Below are 14569 nucleotides of genomic sequence, written 5' to 3'. Positions count from 1 at the left end.
GAATAATACAGTCCGTGTTCGCTCAACACTAGTCATAATCCCTTTTGTGCATACATTGAAAGGATTTTTTCCTGTATACCTCTCCACTTTTCATTTTTTTGTTGACAAAATTGGAGACTTTTTTGAGGATGAGATACTTTCATACATGAAACCTTTGAGACTATAGAGCGCTTCAGGTGTATAGGCTGCAGCAGCGATATATGTAAGTATTCTTGCCTTTTGTTCCTCGACTCATGGATAGCTGTTATAAATCTAGGTCTGAGTACCTTAACCTCCCTGGTGGTCTGATTATGTCCAGATTTCTGTGCTAAAAGTGGTACATTGTTTTGCATAGAAATCTGTTTTACATTTTAAAACTCACCTTCCCCTGCGATCCCCCGCCATCCTCCCGTGCCATCCATCCGCTTTCCTCCCGCCATGTGTTCGGCCGATGCCGGCACCTGTCTTCCGGTTCCCTTCTCTGCGAGCGTTGCAACGCAGGGGGGTGGAGCCAGAGGCAAATTCAAAAGTTTAAATACACCAAATTACATAATACAAAGTTGTGATCCTAACGAATTACACTGTATCATGCCATTTCACCAAAGGATTTCACCTGGTGACTTTTCCAGTGCCCTGCCTGTGCTTTTCCAGTTCTTTGTGCCTGGAAAATTGAGAACGACCATGGCATCCAAAAAGCATTCATTTTGTGCAAAAGCGCCTTTAGTTGAACTGGAAAACAGCGACAGTGAAGCAGAGTTACTTAAAGAACTGAGCGATAGTGATTCATGGGAAAATTCGTCTTCAGGTACAGAAAGTGACGACAGCGACGATTCTGATGTCTCTTTCTGGCACATAGCTTCATTGGAAATTCTGAAGAATCATTTGCTAAACTTCCCAAATTCCACAAGCTATGTGCCAGAAAAAGACATCAGAATCGTTGCTGTCATCACTTTCTGTATCTGATGACAAATTTACCACTAATCGCTATCGCTCAGTTCTTCAAGTAACTCTGTTTTGCTGTCGCTGTTTTCCAGTTCATCTAAAAGCGCTTGGTCGTTCAACATTTTCCAGGCACAAAGAACTGGAAAAGCACAGGCAGGGCACTGGAAAAGTCACCAGGTGCAATCCTGTGGTGAAATGGCATGATACAGTGAAATCCGTTCACAGCTTTGTATCATCTCATTTAGTGTTTTTACACTTTTGAATTTGCCGCCGGTTCCACCCCCCCTGCGTCCCAATGCTCGCAGGAGGGAACCAGAAGGCCAGTGCTGGCAATTGGACATGCACAGAGTGGGGAGGGCGGTGGGGGAGCGCAGGGAAGGTGAGCACGATTCTGGAGTAATCTCGAGTGTGGCTCGGGGTTACCGCTTTTGATACTGGAAGTTAACCCTGAGCCACAGTCGGGAATACCGCCAGGGGGGTTAATTGGTGTCTTGACAGGCTTTTAAATGATCTTTGCGTGTCTTTTGTGGGCTGGATATCCCCTCTGCGGGTGACCCTCTATGGCGAGGTGTCCTCCATTACTCAAGGTATGAGAGATAAATCGGTGCTAGTTTCATGAAGAGTTATGGGCCATACACACTATAAGATTTTCTGAAGACTTTTTCCTTTAGACTTACCAAAACCATATAATATGAGGTCAAACCTAAACACTTTCAATTTGTATGCTATCTGGCAGGCCCTTGCACTACATATAAAAGGTAAATCTGAAGGAAATCTAACCAAAAAGTTGGATAGTGTGTATCCAGCTTTAGAAGGAATGCGTGAGGTGAAAAATGAAACTATATAAATTCCCCTTTACTTGTATGCATTATGTGAGATGTATAAAATGTGCAAAAAACGCTTTACATGTTCTTTCTCTTTATTAGTGTATACTGTACATCTTCATTTCCCTGAAGAAGCCAATCCGGCTAAACTGGTTGAAAATTGAAGCTCAGTAATTTATCTGGTATACACATATCTATAAGACATACTTCTGATAAATGTTTTTAAGAATTTGTTAGGAATTAAACTAATATTTTTTCATATAAATATATATATCCTTGTGCATTTGTGATACACTTGATTGGTATATTGAGTACTGTTAAAGTCCCCATAACCTATACATTCTTGAATTGCTATTCATAGGGATGTTGGTACTCTACATTCCTATTCTTTGGTTCCATTCACTATCACTCAATACAGTGTAAAGGCAGGTGTCCTAATACTTTTGGCATTATAGTGTGTGTGTGTATGTATGTGTATATATATAAATATAAATATATATATATATATATATATATATATATATATATATATATATATATACAGTATATGTATGTATATATATATATATATTACATACATACACTGTATTGAGTGATAGTGAATGGAACCAAAGAATAGGAATGTAGAGTACCAACATCCCTATAAATAGCAATTCAAGAATGTATAGGTTATGGGGACTTTAACGGTACTCAATATACCAATCAAGTGTATCACAAATGCATAAGGATACATATATATATATATATATTTATATGAAAAAATATTAGTTTAATTTAATTCCATACAAATTCTTATAATTATGTGTATACCAGATAAATTATATATAATATTATATATTTTATATATATATATATATATATATATATATATATATATATATATATATATATATATACTGTATATACATATATACTGTATATATATATACAGTATATATATATATATATATATATATATATATATATATATATATATATATATATATATATATATATATATATATATATATATATATATATATATATATATGTGTGTGTGTATGTATGTATATATATATATATATATATATATATATATATATATATATATATATATAATGTGTGTATGTATGCATGTGTATATATATGTATGTATGCATATATATATATATATATATATATATATACATAGTACTGTGCAAAAGCTTTAGGCAGGTGTGAAAAAAATGCTGTAAATTAGGAATGCTTTCAGAAAAAGAAGCGTTTTCATTTTTTTTTTTTTTATTAATTAACAAAATGGAACGAAAACAAACAGAAGAGAAATCCAAATGAATATTTGGTGTTACCACCCTTTGCCTTTAATACAGCATCAATTCTTCAGTTCTTCTAGGTACACTTGCACACTGGAGAAAACAAAAAGAAGGCCACACACCACAGTGAGATGCTATCAAATGCAAATCATTCATTCCAATGATGACAGCATACATGCAACACAAGACATGTCAACATTTCCTGTATCTCGTGCTGCATGTGTGCTGTCATCATTGGAATAAATGTATTGCATTGGATAGCATCTCACTGTGGTGTGTGGCAGTCATTTTGCTGCAAGTGAGAGCTGTGATAGAGTTCAGCTGTTACTCAAAGTAACTCAGCAGGTAGGTAGTTCCAAACATCTTTGAGAACTGACCACAGATCTTCTGTGGAGGTAGGCTGCCTAAAAATCCTTCTGTCTCTTCATATCTTCCCAGAATCGGTGATGTTGATATCAGGACTCTGTGGTAGCCAAACCATCACTTTCAGGACTCCTTGTCTTCTTTACACTAAGGACAGTTCTTAATGACATTAGCTGTATGTTTCGGATTGTTGTCCTGCTGCGGAATAAATTTGGGGCTAATCACAAGCCTCCTTGATGGTATGGCATGGTGGATAAGTATCTGCCTGTATTTCTCAGCATTGAGGATACTATTGATTCTGACCAAATCTCCAACTCCATTTACAGAAATGCAGCCCCAAACTTCAATGGAACCTCCACCTTACTTCACTATTGTCTGCAGACTCATTATTTTACTGCTCTCCAGCCTTTCACAAACAAACTGCCTCTTGCTACAGCCTACTATTTAACATTTCAACTCATCAGTCCAGAGCACCTTCTGCCATTTTTCTGCACCTCAATTCCTATGTTTTATATGCATAAGACATGGAAACAAGGCTTAGCAACTCAACTATGTCCAAGAACATAGGAACTGGGGTGCAGGAAAATGGCAGCAAGGTCTTTGGACTGATGAGTCAAAATCTGAAATAGTTGGTTGTAGCAGAAGGATCAGGGACACTGTAACTGGGGTGGCGATGATCAGGCTCCAAAGCAATGCAGTGTCACCATATGGAAACTGTACTACTCTGGGGGATAATCAGGATTTTTTTTTGTTGATTGCTTAACCACTTTACCACCGGAGGATTTTGCTGTCTTACGTCCAGGCCACTTTTTGCGATTCAGCACTGTGCAAATGTAATTGACAATTGCGAAGTCGTGCAACGCCGTACCCAAACGAAATTTACGTCCTTTTTTTTCACACAAACAGAGCTTTCTTTTGGTGGTATTTGATCACCTGTGCGATTTTTACTTTTTGCGCTATAAGCAAAAAAAAGAGCGTTTATTTTGAAAAATTAACAATATTTTTATATGAAATCCCCCCCCCCCAAAAAAAAAATGTTAAAATCTAAACTTTTTTAAATTTTTGGCCAATTTGTTTTCTGCTACCTATTTTTGGTAAAAATCACAATAAGGGTATTTTGATTGGTTTGCGCAAAAGTTATTGTGTTTACTAACTAATGGGCCATACACACTATAAGATTTTCTGAAGACTTTTTCCTTCAGAATTACCAAAACCATATAATATGAGGTCAAACCTAAACACTTTCAATTTGTATGCAATCTGGCAGGCCCTTGCACTACACAGAAAAGGTAAATCAGAAGGAAAAAGTCTTCAGAAAATCTTATAGTGTGTATGGCCCATTAGGGAAATATTTCTGTCATTTTTGGTGTTTTTTTTTTTAACAAGTAATGGCGGCGATCTGCGTTTTTTTTTGCGGGACTGCGACATTGCGGCGGACAGATCGGACCCTTGACTGACATTTTTGACACTTTTGGGAGTACCAGTGACATTTCTACAGTAATCAGTGCTATAAATATGCACTGTTACTGTAAAAATGACACTGGCAGGGAAGGGGTTAATTTTATTGGCGCGGGAGGGGTTAATGTATGCCTGGTGCTTACTAACGGGTGTGGGGGGAGGTGACTGAGTGACACAGGGACAGATCTCATGTTCAGCTATGCTGTAAACTGCAATCTGTCACTGTTTGTCACTTGGGAGATCTGCCCGCTCTGTTTACACAAGCGGGCGGATCTCCAAACTCGATTCCCCGACGATCGGGGAAGAGCAGCGGCGATCGCCGCCACTCCTCCCCTGGCCCGACTCCCGCTGTGACTGAAAACAGCGGGAGAGCGCCTCCGGCGGTGCGCGAGCGCTGCCTACAAGGGTAGGTCTACGTCGCTGGACGGAATCGAGCCACTTTGCCGCAGTACAGTCCCAGTGACTGGTCGGCAAGTGGTTAATACAGTGATAATCACTGTAATAAGTAAACTGTAACACTGTTCAAAGGTTTCCTTCATTAAAACCTTGTTTACTATTGTGATGCAGTGATTGGTCAAGGCTATCACATGGTGCAGTTGAGGAAAGTGGAAAGATGGTGCTCGACCCATAGGTTTATTTTACTGGTATTGTTATTCTAAGGAATTACTGTTGGTGTAAATGAACTGGTTCCTGGCCAGGCAGTTTCTACTCCCCAGATGATCTCCACAGTCTCCTCAGCTTGTAGTGTGATGTAAAATGGTTTGAAACTGAAGCACCACACCACAGAGGTCCAGATACAATTACAAATACAATATTCCATTAAAGCTCAGGGGCTGCCAAACAAGCTGCTGACAAGGTCTGTGCTTTGAATTCAATTGTAAGTCCAGTTCACTTAAAGTTTGTTCACTTTGTTAACATTTAAGCCCCGATGAAGGGGGCACTTAGACCCCGAAACATGTTGGCTACTTTTTGAATTGTACCCCTGACCTTTAATGCAATAAAGTTGTATCTCTTGACCTCTTAGCAGTGGTGTGGCACTTTAATTTCAACTCTTTTTACATTATATGATGCAGGACTGCTGTGATTGGTACCATGTGATCACTGTTACCAGTCACAGAAATCACCCAGTAGTACACAAGGCATCGTGAATGACAGCATTCTTTACTACTGTAACCATGATCACTGTGATTGGTCACAGCGTTCACAAGGAGCAAACCTGCTCATAGCATCCCAGTACCTCGATTGGTGATCAGCTGTGTCCGGTGTACATAGTGGTCATAGATTGCACTGAGCGGCTGATGCAGGTACGTCCATCAGCATTCATGCTGCTCCCGTCCAGGCAATGTATATAAACCGATGGATGGGACGTGGTTAAGCTCTCATACCTTCCATGCAGCTTCTGGGCTGACAAAGTCTTTACTGAGGGGAGAAGACACATTCTTAGCCTAGAGAAGCACACAGCTAGCAAGCTTCAGGATGCACTTCAAGACCAATGACTTTAGAGGGACTGCCCTGGCAAATCTGGGACAGGTGATAAGTATGGTAGACTTCCCCAACACACAATGAAAGCTGAATTCTGGAAATCCAAACTTTTATAGTGAAATTCTGGCACATAACAAAGCCCCTAATATTGTCCCTTCTAAGCAAGATGACCTACGTTCAAAGGCCTTTCAGTGTGTTATGGTTACAAAGAGCACATTCAGCCCAATGAAATTACATGTGCACGAACCTCAAATGCTCAGGGATTGCCTCCAACCCATCAGAGAGCTGAACCTGAACATGCACCTCAACCCTAATAAGAATGAGCATCAAGGATGTTTATGTGAGGGCTTAAATTGGTTCTAAAGCCTTAAAGTGGATGTAAACCCCATTCATGAAATTTGACCTGGGCACATCTATCTGTAGTTTTTACTTATCTCTCTTCAAAGCCCTGAGTCCCATGGCTTTCTCCTGCTCCGTTCTTTTGTTATCAGCATGATACTGACAAGTTCTCCATCAATCGAGATAAAACCAAGCTGAATTTTGTGTCGGGGTAAATGCATAGAAATAGATTAGCAGACAGCTGGTCTATTCACAGCACAGCTCTGCGTTATTCTTTATTTTTCTGCCTGTGGATAGAGGGTGTGTGCCTTTCCTCCAATCAGCTGTCTCACAGTGTATGGCCAAACTTCCCTCCCACAGGTGCATCAGGAAGATAAATTTATAACAGGATGTGCAATTTCTAAACAGTGTACAAAGCTGAAGACAGAAGATATACAAGTAAAACGTATGTAAGAGGATTTCTTTCATCTCTGTGTATCATCTGAGGCTGTTCACTTCACTGGGTATATGTAAGGGTTTACATCCACTTTAAGGTTTTTCACTCTAATGAATTAAGGTGAAAAATCTTCTGTGCCGCAGCTCCCCCCAGCCCCCCCCTTTTCTTACTTGAGTCTGATTCGATCCAGCAACATGCATGTCAGCAGCAGCTCTCGCCACTGTCTCCCTCCTCATTGGGCTGATTGATAGCAGTGGAAGCTATTGCTATGACACGGGAGCGGGGGGTAGGGCTGAGTTGCCTGCTCTGTGTCAATAGTCACAGACAGGGCACCTCAGGAGCAAGCATGCATAGGTGTCCCCATGGAAAGCAGTTTTCTGTGGGGTACTTGTTAACCACCTAAGGACCGAAAGGTTTTACCCCCCTTAAAGTCCAGACCATTTTTTGCGATACGGCACTGCGTTACTTTAACTGACAATTGTGCGGTAATGCGATTCTGTACCCAATTAAAATCAATGCCCTTTTTTCCCACACATAGAGCTTTCTTTTGGTGGTATTTGATCACCTCTGCGGTTTTTTATTTTTTGCGCCATAAAATTCTGAGAAAAAAAAACAATATTTTTTACTTTCTGCTATAAAACATTCCCAATAAAAAAAAAATCTATTTTTTTCATCAATTTAGGCCAATATGTATTCTGCTACACATGTTTTTGGTAAAAGAAAAATCCCAATAAGTGTATATTGATTGGTTTGCGCAAAAGTTATAGCATCTAAAAACTAGGAGATTTATGTCATTTTTATTTAATTTTTTACTACTAATGGCAGCGATCTGCGATTTTTAGCGGGACTGCGACATTGCGGCGGACAGATCGGACACCTAACTGCCACTTTTGCCACTTTGTGGGGATCAGTGACATTACTACAGTAATCAGTGCTAAAAATATGCACTGTTACTGTACCAATGACACTGGCAGCGAAGGGGTTAACACCAGGGGCGATCAAATGGTTAGGTGTGCTCCTAGGGAGTGCTTTCTAACTGTGTGGGGTTTATACTCACTGGCTAAACATAGAGACCTATGTTCCTAAATAGGGGGGAACACAAGATCCCTTGTTTACATAGGCAGACCGCCGTTCTGTCTTTTTGGGGAGCAATCCACAGACATCAGGTTCGCTAAACCCGCTGATTGGCTCCCCCCTCTGGCCAGTCAGTGCATGTGCATGCCTCCAGCAGCGCGCGTCTGCCCCCGCTATCTGTTGCATGAAGCAACGTACAGGTACGTCATTTTGTGAACCAGAGCCGACCTGCAGCTATAAAACTACGGTGGTTGGTCGGCAAGTGGTTAAAGAGGAGGGGCCTGAAGCACCAGCGGGGGACCACAGAAGAAGAGGATCACGACTGCTTTGTAGGATTGCACAATTAAATGACGTGACACAGGGACAGGGGGTGGGGCCGAGTCATCCCCACTTTGTCAATAGATGCAGACAGTGCATCTCGGGAACGAGCAAGCACAGGTACCCCCATGGAAAGCACCTTTCTATGGGGGTAACCGTTGAAGAGGAGAGGCCTAGAGCACAAGCGGGGGACCACAGAAGAAAAGGATTGGGGTTGCTTTAGTCCCGGTTCACACTGAGGCGACCTGTGAGGCGACCTGGTCGCCTCACAGGTCGCCGTAGGTCGCCTCCCATAGGGAAGCTGCGGACCCGTTCTAATAGGAGCGACACAAGTCGCTCCAACTTAGAAAAAGGGTCCGGAGCTTCTTTGGGGCGACCAGGAGGCGACCGCCATAGAATTCAATGTTATGAAGTCCATGGCGGCCGCTCCGAGGTCGCGGCACGCTTCTAGTACCGCGACCTCGGAGGTCGCGGTGCGAAGTAGCGTCGCCCCTATGTGAACGGGGCCTGAAGGTAAGTATAGACATGTTTGTTATTTTAATTTAAAAACAAAAAACAAAGGTTTAATAACACTTTAACGTATGTGGAGCTCTTGGGCTCCATTCACACCTGAGCGTATAATTTTCAGGCATTTTTTATTTGGGCTTTTTACAGGCTTTTTTTGCAGGTGTTTGGAGGAAGGCATTGACATCTAACAAAGACGCTTGTAATCAGCCAAAAAAGAAGCTCATGTACTTTTTTGAGCTTCGGGCATTTTTCCTGTGGAGACTAAAAACTCAGATGGGAACAGGGGCCATTGAAATGAATGGGATTTTGCTTATTGGGCATTTTGAGACTTTAGAGATGAGCGTTTTACGAGCTCAAATACGCTCAGGTGTGAACCAGTCCTTATGGTAATTATTACCAATAATAATAATAACTCAGATGCACTTAAAAAAAAAAATGATATCTCATTCTCCCCTCGCCTCCCTTAACCACTTCACGACCGCCCGCCACAGTTATACTGCGGCAGGCAGCCGCTCCTGCGCAAACTGCCGTAGGTATACGACAGTCGCGCACAGGCAGCTAGGGGGGCGGGCAAGCGTGCGCCGCCGCCCGCACGCTCCTTCCCCTGCTTGTCAGTGGGGAAGACGATGCACGGGGCAGGCGGCTCCGATTGCCGCCTGACACCCGCGATCGCTTCCCGCGGAGAGAGAAGAACGGTCAGCTGTTGTAAACACAGCTGACCGTTCTTCTCCCTGGAATGATCACAGAGCGTCTGTGATCCTTCTATATAGGATCACAGGTCTCCATGATAATTTCACAAGCCACGCCCCCTACAGTTAGAATCACTCCCCTAGGCTCACATTTAACCCCTTGATCACCCACAATGTTAACCCCTTCCCTGCCAGTGTCATCATTATAGGATCACAGGTCTCCATGATCATTTCACAAGCCATGATCGTGGGCCACCCGTGATCGCTCCCCAAAAAGACAGAATGGAGGTCTGCCTATGTAAACAAGGGATCTTGTGTTCCCCCCTATTTAGGAGCATCGGTCTCTGTGTTTAGCCAGTGAGTATAAACCCCCCAACAGTTAGAAACACGCCCATAGGTACACATTTAACCCCTTGATCACACACACTGTTAACCCCTTCCCTGCCAGTGTCATTATTACAGTAACAGTATATTTTTAGCACTGATTACTGTAGTAATGTCACTGGTCCCCCCAAAAGTGTCAAAAATGTCAGTTACGGGTCCGATCTGTCTGCCGCAATGTAGCAGTCCCGCAAAAAATTGCAGTAAAAAAAAAAAAAATTACATAAATCTTTCCCGTAGTTAGTAGACGCGATAACTTTTGCGCAAACCAATCAAAATATGCGTATTTTTATCAAAAATATGTAGCAGAAAACAAATTAGTCTAACATGTTAAAAAATTTAGATTTTTAGATTTTTTGGGGGGGAATGTTATGTAGCAGAATGTGGAAAATATTGTTAATTTTTTTTTATTTTTTTTCAGAATTGTTGCTCTTTTTTTGTTTATAGCGCAAAAAATAAAAATCGCACAAGTGATCAAATACCACCAAAAGAAAGCTCTATTTGTGGGGAAAAAAGACATCAATTTTATTTAGGTACAGCGTCGCACAACTGTGCAATTGTCCGTTAAAGTAACACAGTGCCGAATCGCAAAATATGGCCTGGTCATTAAGGGGGCAAATCCTTTCCGGTCTAGAAGTGGTTAATAAAAATAGAAGCACAGACATCAGACCTTAGCCCCCATTCACACTGGTCGCCTGACAGGTTGCCGTAGGTGGCCTTGCATTGAGAAGCTATGGACCCGTTCTAATAGGAGCGACACAAGTCGCTCCGACTTAGAAAAAGGGTTCGGAGCTTCTTTGGGGCGACCCGGAGCGACCTGCATTGACTTCAATGTTATGAAGTCCGTGCCGGCTGCTCCGAGGTCGCGGTGCGAGCAGCGCGCCGCGACCTCGGAGGTCGCCCCAGGAAGTAGCGTCGCCACAATGTGAACGGGGCCTTACTGACTTGTTCTTCCCTGGGCTGTGCAATATTCAGCTCTTGATCTTAAGCAACCTCATAAGAAAACTCTTAATTTCTTTGTTTCGAAAGCTGTAAACGAGAGGACTCAAGAGTGGGGTCAGGACTGACTGGTGGATAGCTGATGCTAAGTCATACTCTGCAGAGTAGCTCTGTTGAAGCTGTATGTACATAAAGGCAACACTTCCATAGAAAACAAGCGACATAATTAGATGAGACGTGCAAGTGGAGAATGCCTTTTTCCGTTCCACCGATGTTCTCATCTTCATTATGATATACAATATATTTGAGTATATAAATACAATAAAAATGGAATTCAAAATGATTGTAAAGGAACTAACAGATAAATCCATTGCAACATGAAGATCACTACTGGAACAGGCAAGTGTCAACAATGGAGATGAATCACAGTAAATATGCTCAACTACATTGGGTCCGCAGTAAGGTAATCTGTACACCAGGATGATCATGGCTAATGGGCTCAGGAATCCAAGTACCCAACATGAACATATCAAAATCTTACAGGTCTTTAAGGTCATAATGGTGTGATATCGAAGAGCTTTGCAAATAGCTACATAGCGATCAAAGGCCATCACAGTCAGAAGGTAATTCTCCGTGACTAAAAATGCATCAAAAGCGTACATTTGCAAAAAACAACAATCAAAAGAGATGTATGCCTTTCCTTCAAAGAAAAGAGCCATCAGAGTTGGGTAGACTGTCGTGACAATACAAATTTCAACCAATGACAGGGTACAGATAAAAAGGTACATAGGTGTATGAAGGTGAGGCTCAAAAATAATCACAAGCACTACAACTGCATTTCCAAAAGTGATAAAAATATAGAGAAAAATAAACAGAAAGGAAATGAAAGTGTTATTGTACTTGTCATTAATTTCTGTGAAACCTACTATAATGAATTCAATGACAGAGTGATTAGTAAATGTTGTTTTGGCAATCATTATTGCAAAAATGATACGTTTAGCTATAAATAATATCCAAATAAAAATGTTAAATGTTTTGGAAACTCTGTCAAATGTAGACTAAGGACACTTACAAATGCACCATTAGATCAAAATGTTTGAAGTACGTCGTTCTTGACAAATAAAACAAAGAAGGCAGCGATTTGGCATTGAAAGGATTCCACAGGGCTAGGAAAAAGACAAATATATAATTATTTGTAGTTTTGGAAATTCTACAAGCATTTCAAAAATGGCACCAAATAAAGCAAACAATAGGGTTAAAGAGGAAGTTTCCTCCTTATCCCACGCTTCCACCTTCGAAAATGTGGTGCGTACGCAGCTGTGTCCTTGGGTTTGGAGACCTGTGGCACATCTGTGCATGAGTGGGGTTTCCTGAGCATTCACACACACACTTGTATATGGGGCATTGATCCCTGAGGCATCTGCCTACAGATATGATGAAGAACTCTTCTGGATCCCAAGGATCTGCACGGCATCGGCACATGTGCAGAATCTCACAGGGTGCATGCACTCGTCAGCAAAACTGTCTTCTGGGATGTAAATCCCAGGAGGAAGTGGGGAAAGGGGGTCTCTGCCAAGGAGGAAATGTTGAGGTATAGCACTTCAAAGAGCAGAACGCAGTTAAAAAATACTGTGATCTTCAATTGTGAGACTGGCAGGGGCGGAGCCGGAGGGACAAAAGAAAGTTTAATGGTTGAAAGTCAATGAATGGAGACTTTTCACTTAGGAATGTGACTGTTCATTTAGGAAAGTTTATGTTCACTTTGCAAAGTGAGGGCTCATGCAGAGATCCAACACAGACAGGTGAGATGATAGACCAAGTGCGAGTCGGATCCGTAATCCAAGCGAAAATCTAAACAAAAGATGGTGACTGCACTCAGGTATAGATGAACACATTGAAGCATTTTTTCTATCTTCACCACAGGTAACAAACATGACTAGCACATCACAGGACAGGTATATTGGTTGACGCGTTTCACAACACTATTGATCGCTTACTCATACCATACTATGGTATGGTTATGAGTAAGCGATCAATAGTGTCGTGAAACGCGTCAACCAATATACCTGTCCTGTGATGTGCTAGTCATGTTTGTTACCTGTGGTGAAGAATAAATGCTTCAATATTTTCATCTATACCTGAGAGCGGTCACCAGTGAGGGCTCATACACACAGAGCTTGGCTTAAAAACCTCTCTGTGTCTAGGCATTGATCAGTACCCAGTTTATATGAGACAAGTGGTATGCCATATTTTGATGGCTGCACGTAATACTAGTCTCAGGAATTGGGGCTCACAATACTCCCCAAACGTATCAGATGTTAAAATTACAGTAAACCGCAACCATGTATATGAACGACTGTTGGCAATTAATCAGTGGACCTGCACTAAATTTGACAAAATATGGGCTGTATGATCAGACAAACACGGTAATCAATCCTAAGTGTCCTTTTGGTGTTCTGTTGTATCTTGGGATGTGCCCGGGTGGGGGACTGCGCCTCCCCTCCCTTGACACAGTTTGCTCCCACGTGGGGTGTCGGGGGGGGGGGGGGCTGGGACTCTGCTCGTGTACACCCGACCCTTACCATTCATACTATTTTCTCTTGGCATTACAGCCGGTGAGGGCGATATGGTTCTAACTTTGTTCGTTCATGAGTTGGCTTTGGATATAGATTTAACTGCATAACTAATGTGATCACTCTTCTTGTTTTCACCATTATTTATTCTTTGCTTTGTTTTCGTACTTTGTTTTTGTCTTGTTATGTTTCGTAATGCAAAATACCTAATAAAGATTATTGAAATTAAAATAAAAACCTCTCTGTGTTAGCCAACATGTTATGTTGTTCATGCACACATAGGTGTTTACAGGTGTATAAGAAGAGGCAATTTTACGAAAATAGCTGAAAAAAAAAAAACATCACCAGCATGTTCAGATGAGGAGCTTTTGGGCAGAGAAACTAGCCTAAACGCTAGAAACGTTTATTCCAATGGCCAGTTATTCAATTAATATTCATATTATTCAATTAATATTCTGGCCAGTGGAATCCATAAATACATGAACACTTAATGTGCCTAAACATATGTGCAGTACACATTTTTTACGCTACTTTTTTTCTGCCAGAAGTATAAGGCGTTCAGAGGAGAAACTCAAATGCCCTGTGGGCATGAGGCCTAAATGTTGGTAGATATGGGGAACCTGTGTAAAGTAAAGCACATACTCTCGGCGTGCGCTTACCCCCTAGACTCCAGGGAGCGAGTGCCGTCGCAGCAAGTGTGAAAGGAGCCTAATGGGCAATAGTGTAGATGTTATAATATTGATGTAAAACACCAAATTATTTAATATTAAGTGAACAGAGCTCCCTCGTATTTAAAGCTAAATATGTCTTTAGTGCAAAACTATCTAAAGTGTGAATGTGCATATTATAACCAACAATAAATTACATATACTTCAATACTAAGAGGTTGATTTACTAAAGGCAAGTAGACTGTGCACTCTGCAAAGTTTCTCCAGAGTTAGTAAATGAGCAGAAGCTCTGCTGACTTCTCTGGGTT

General features: G+C 41.4%; 1 protein-coding gene across 1 annotated transcript; it reads right to left on the bottom strand.

Moving 5' to 3' along the window:
- Window positions 1-11052: 11052 nt before the first annotated feature.
- LOC309569166 (olfactory receptor 6N2-like) lies at window positions 11053-11997 on the bottom strand (the record flags this gene model as incomplete). The annotated part of the gene is made up of 1 exon (XM_082274927.1): window positions 11053-11997. One exon carries the CDS (start codon window positions 11995-11997, stop codon window positions 11053-11055), a length of 945 nt encoding a protein of 314 aa, XP_082131053.1.
- Window positions 11998-14569: the final 2572 nt, after the last annotated feature.

This window comes from Pelophylax lessonae (assembly GCF_965119305.1).
Source record: "Pelophylax lessonae genome assembly, chromosome: 13".
Classification (NCBI taxonomy): domain Eukaryota; kingdom Metazoa; phylum Chordata; class Amphibia; order Anura; family Ranidae; genus Pelophylax; species Pelophylax lessonae.
This window is presented reverse-complemented; position numbering and strand designations above follow the sequence as displayed.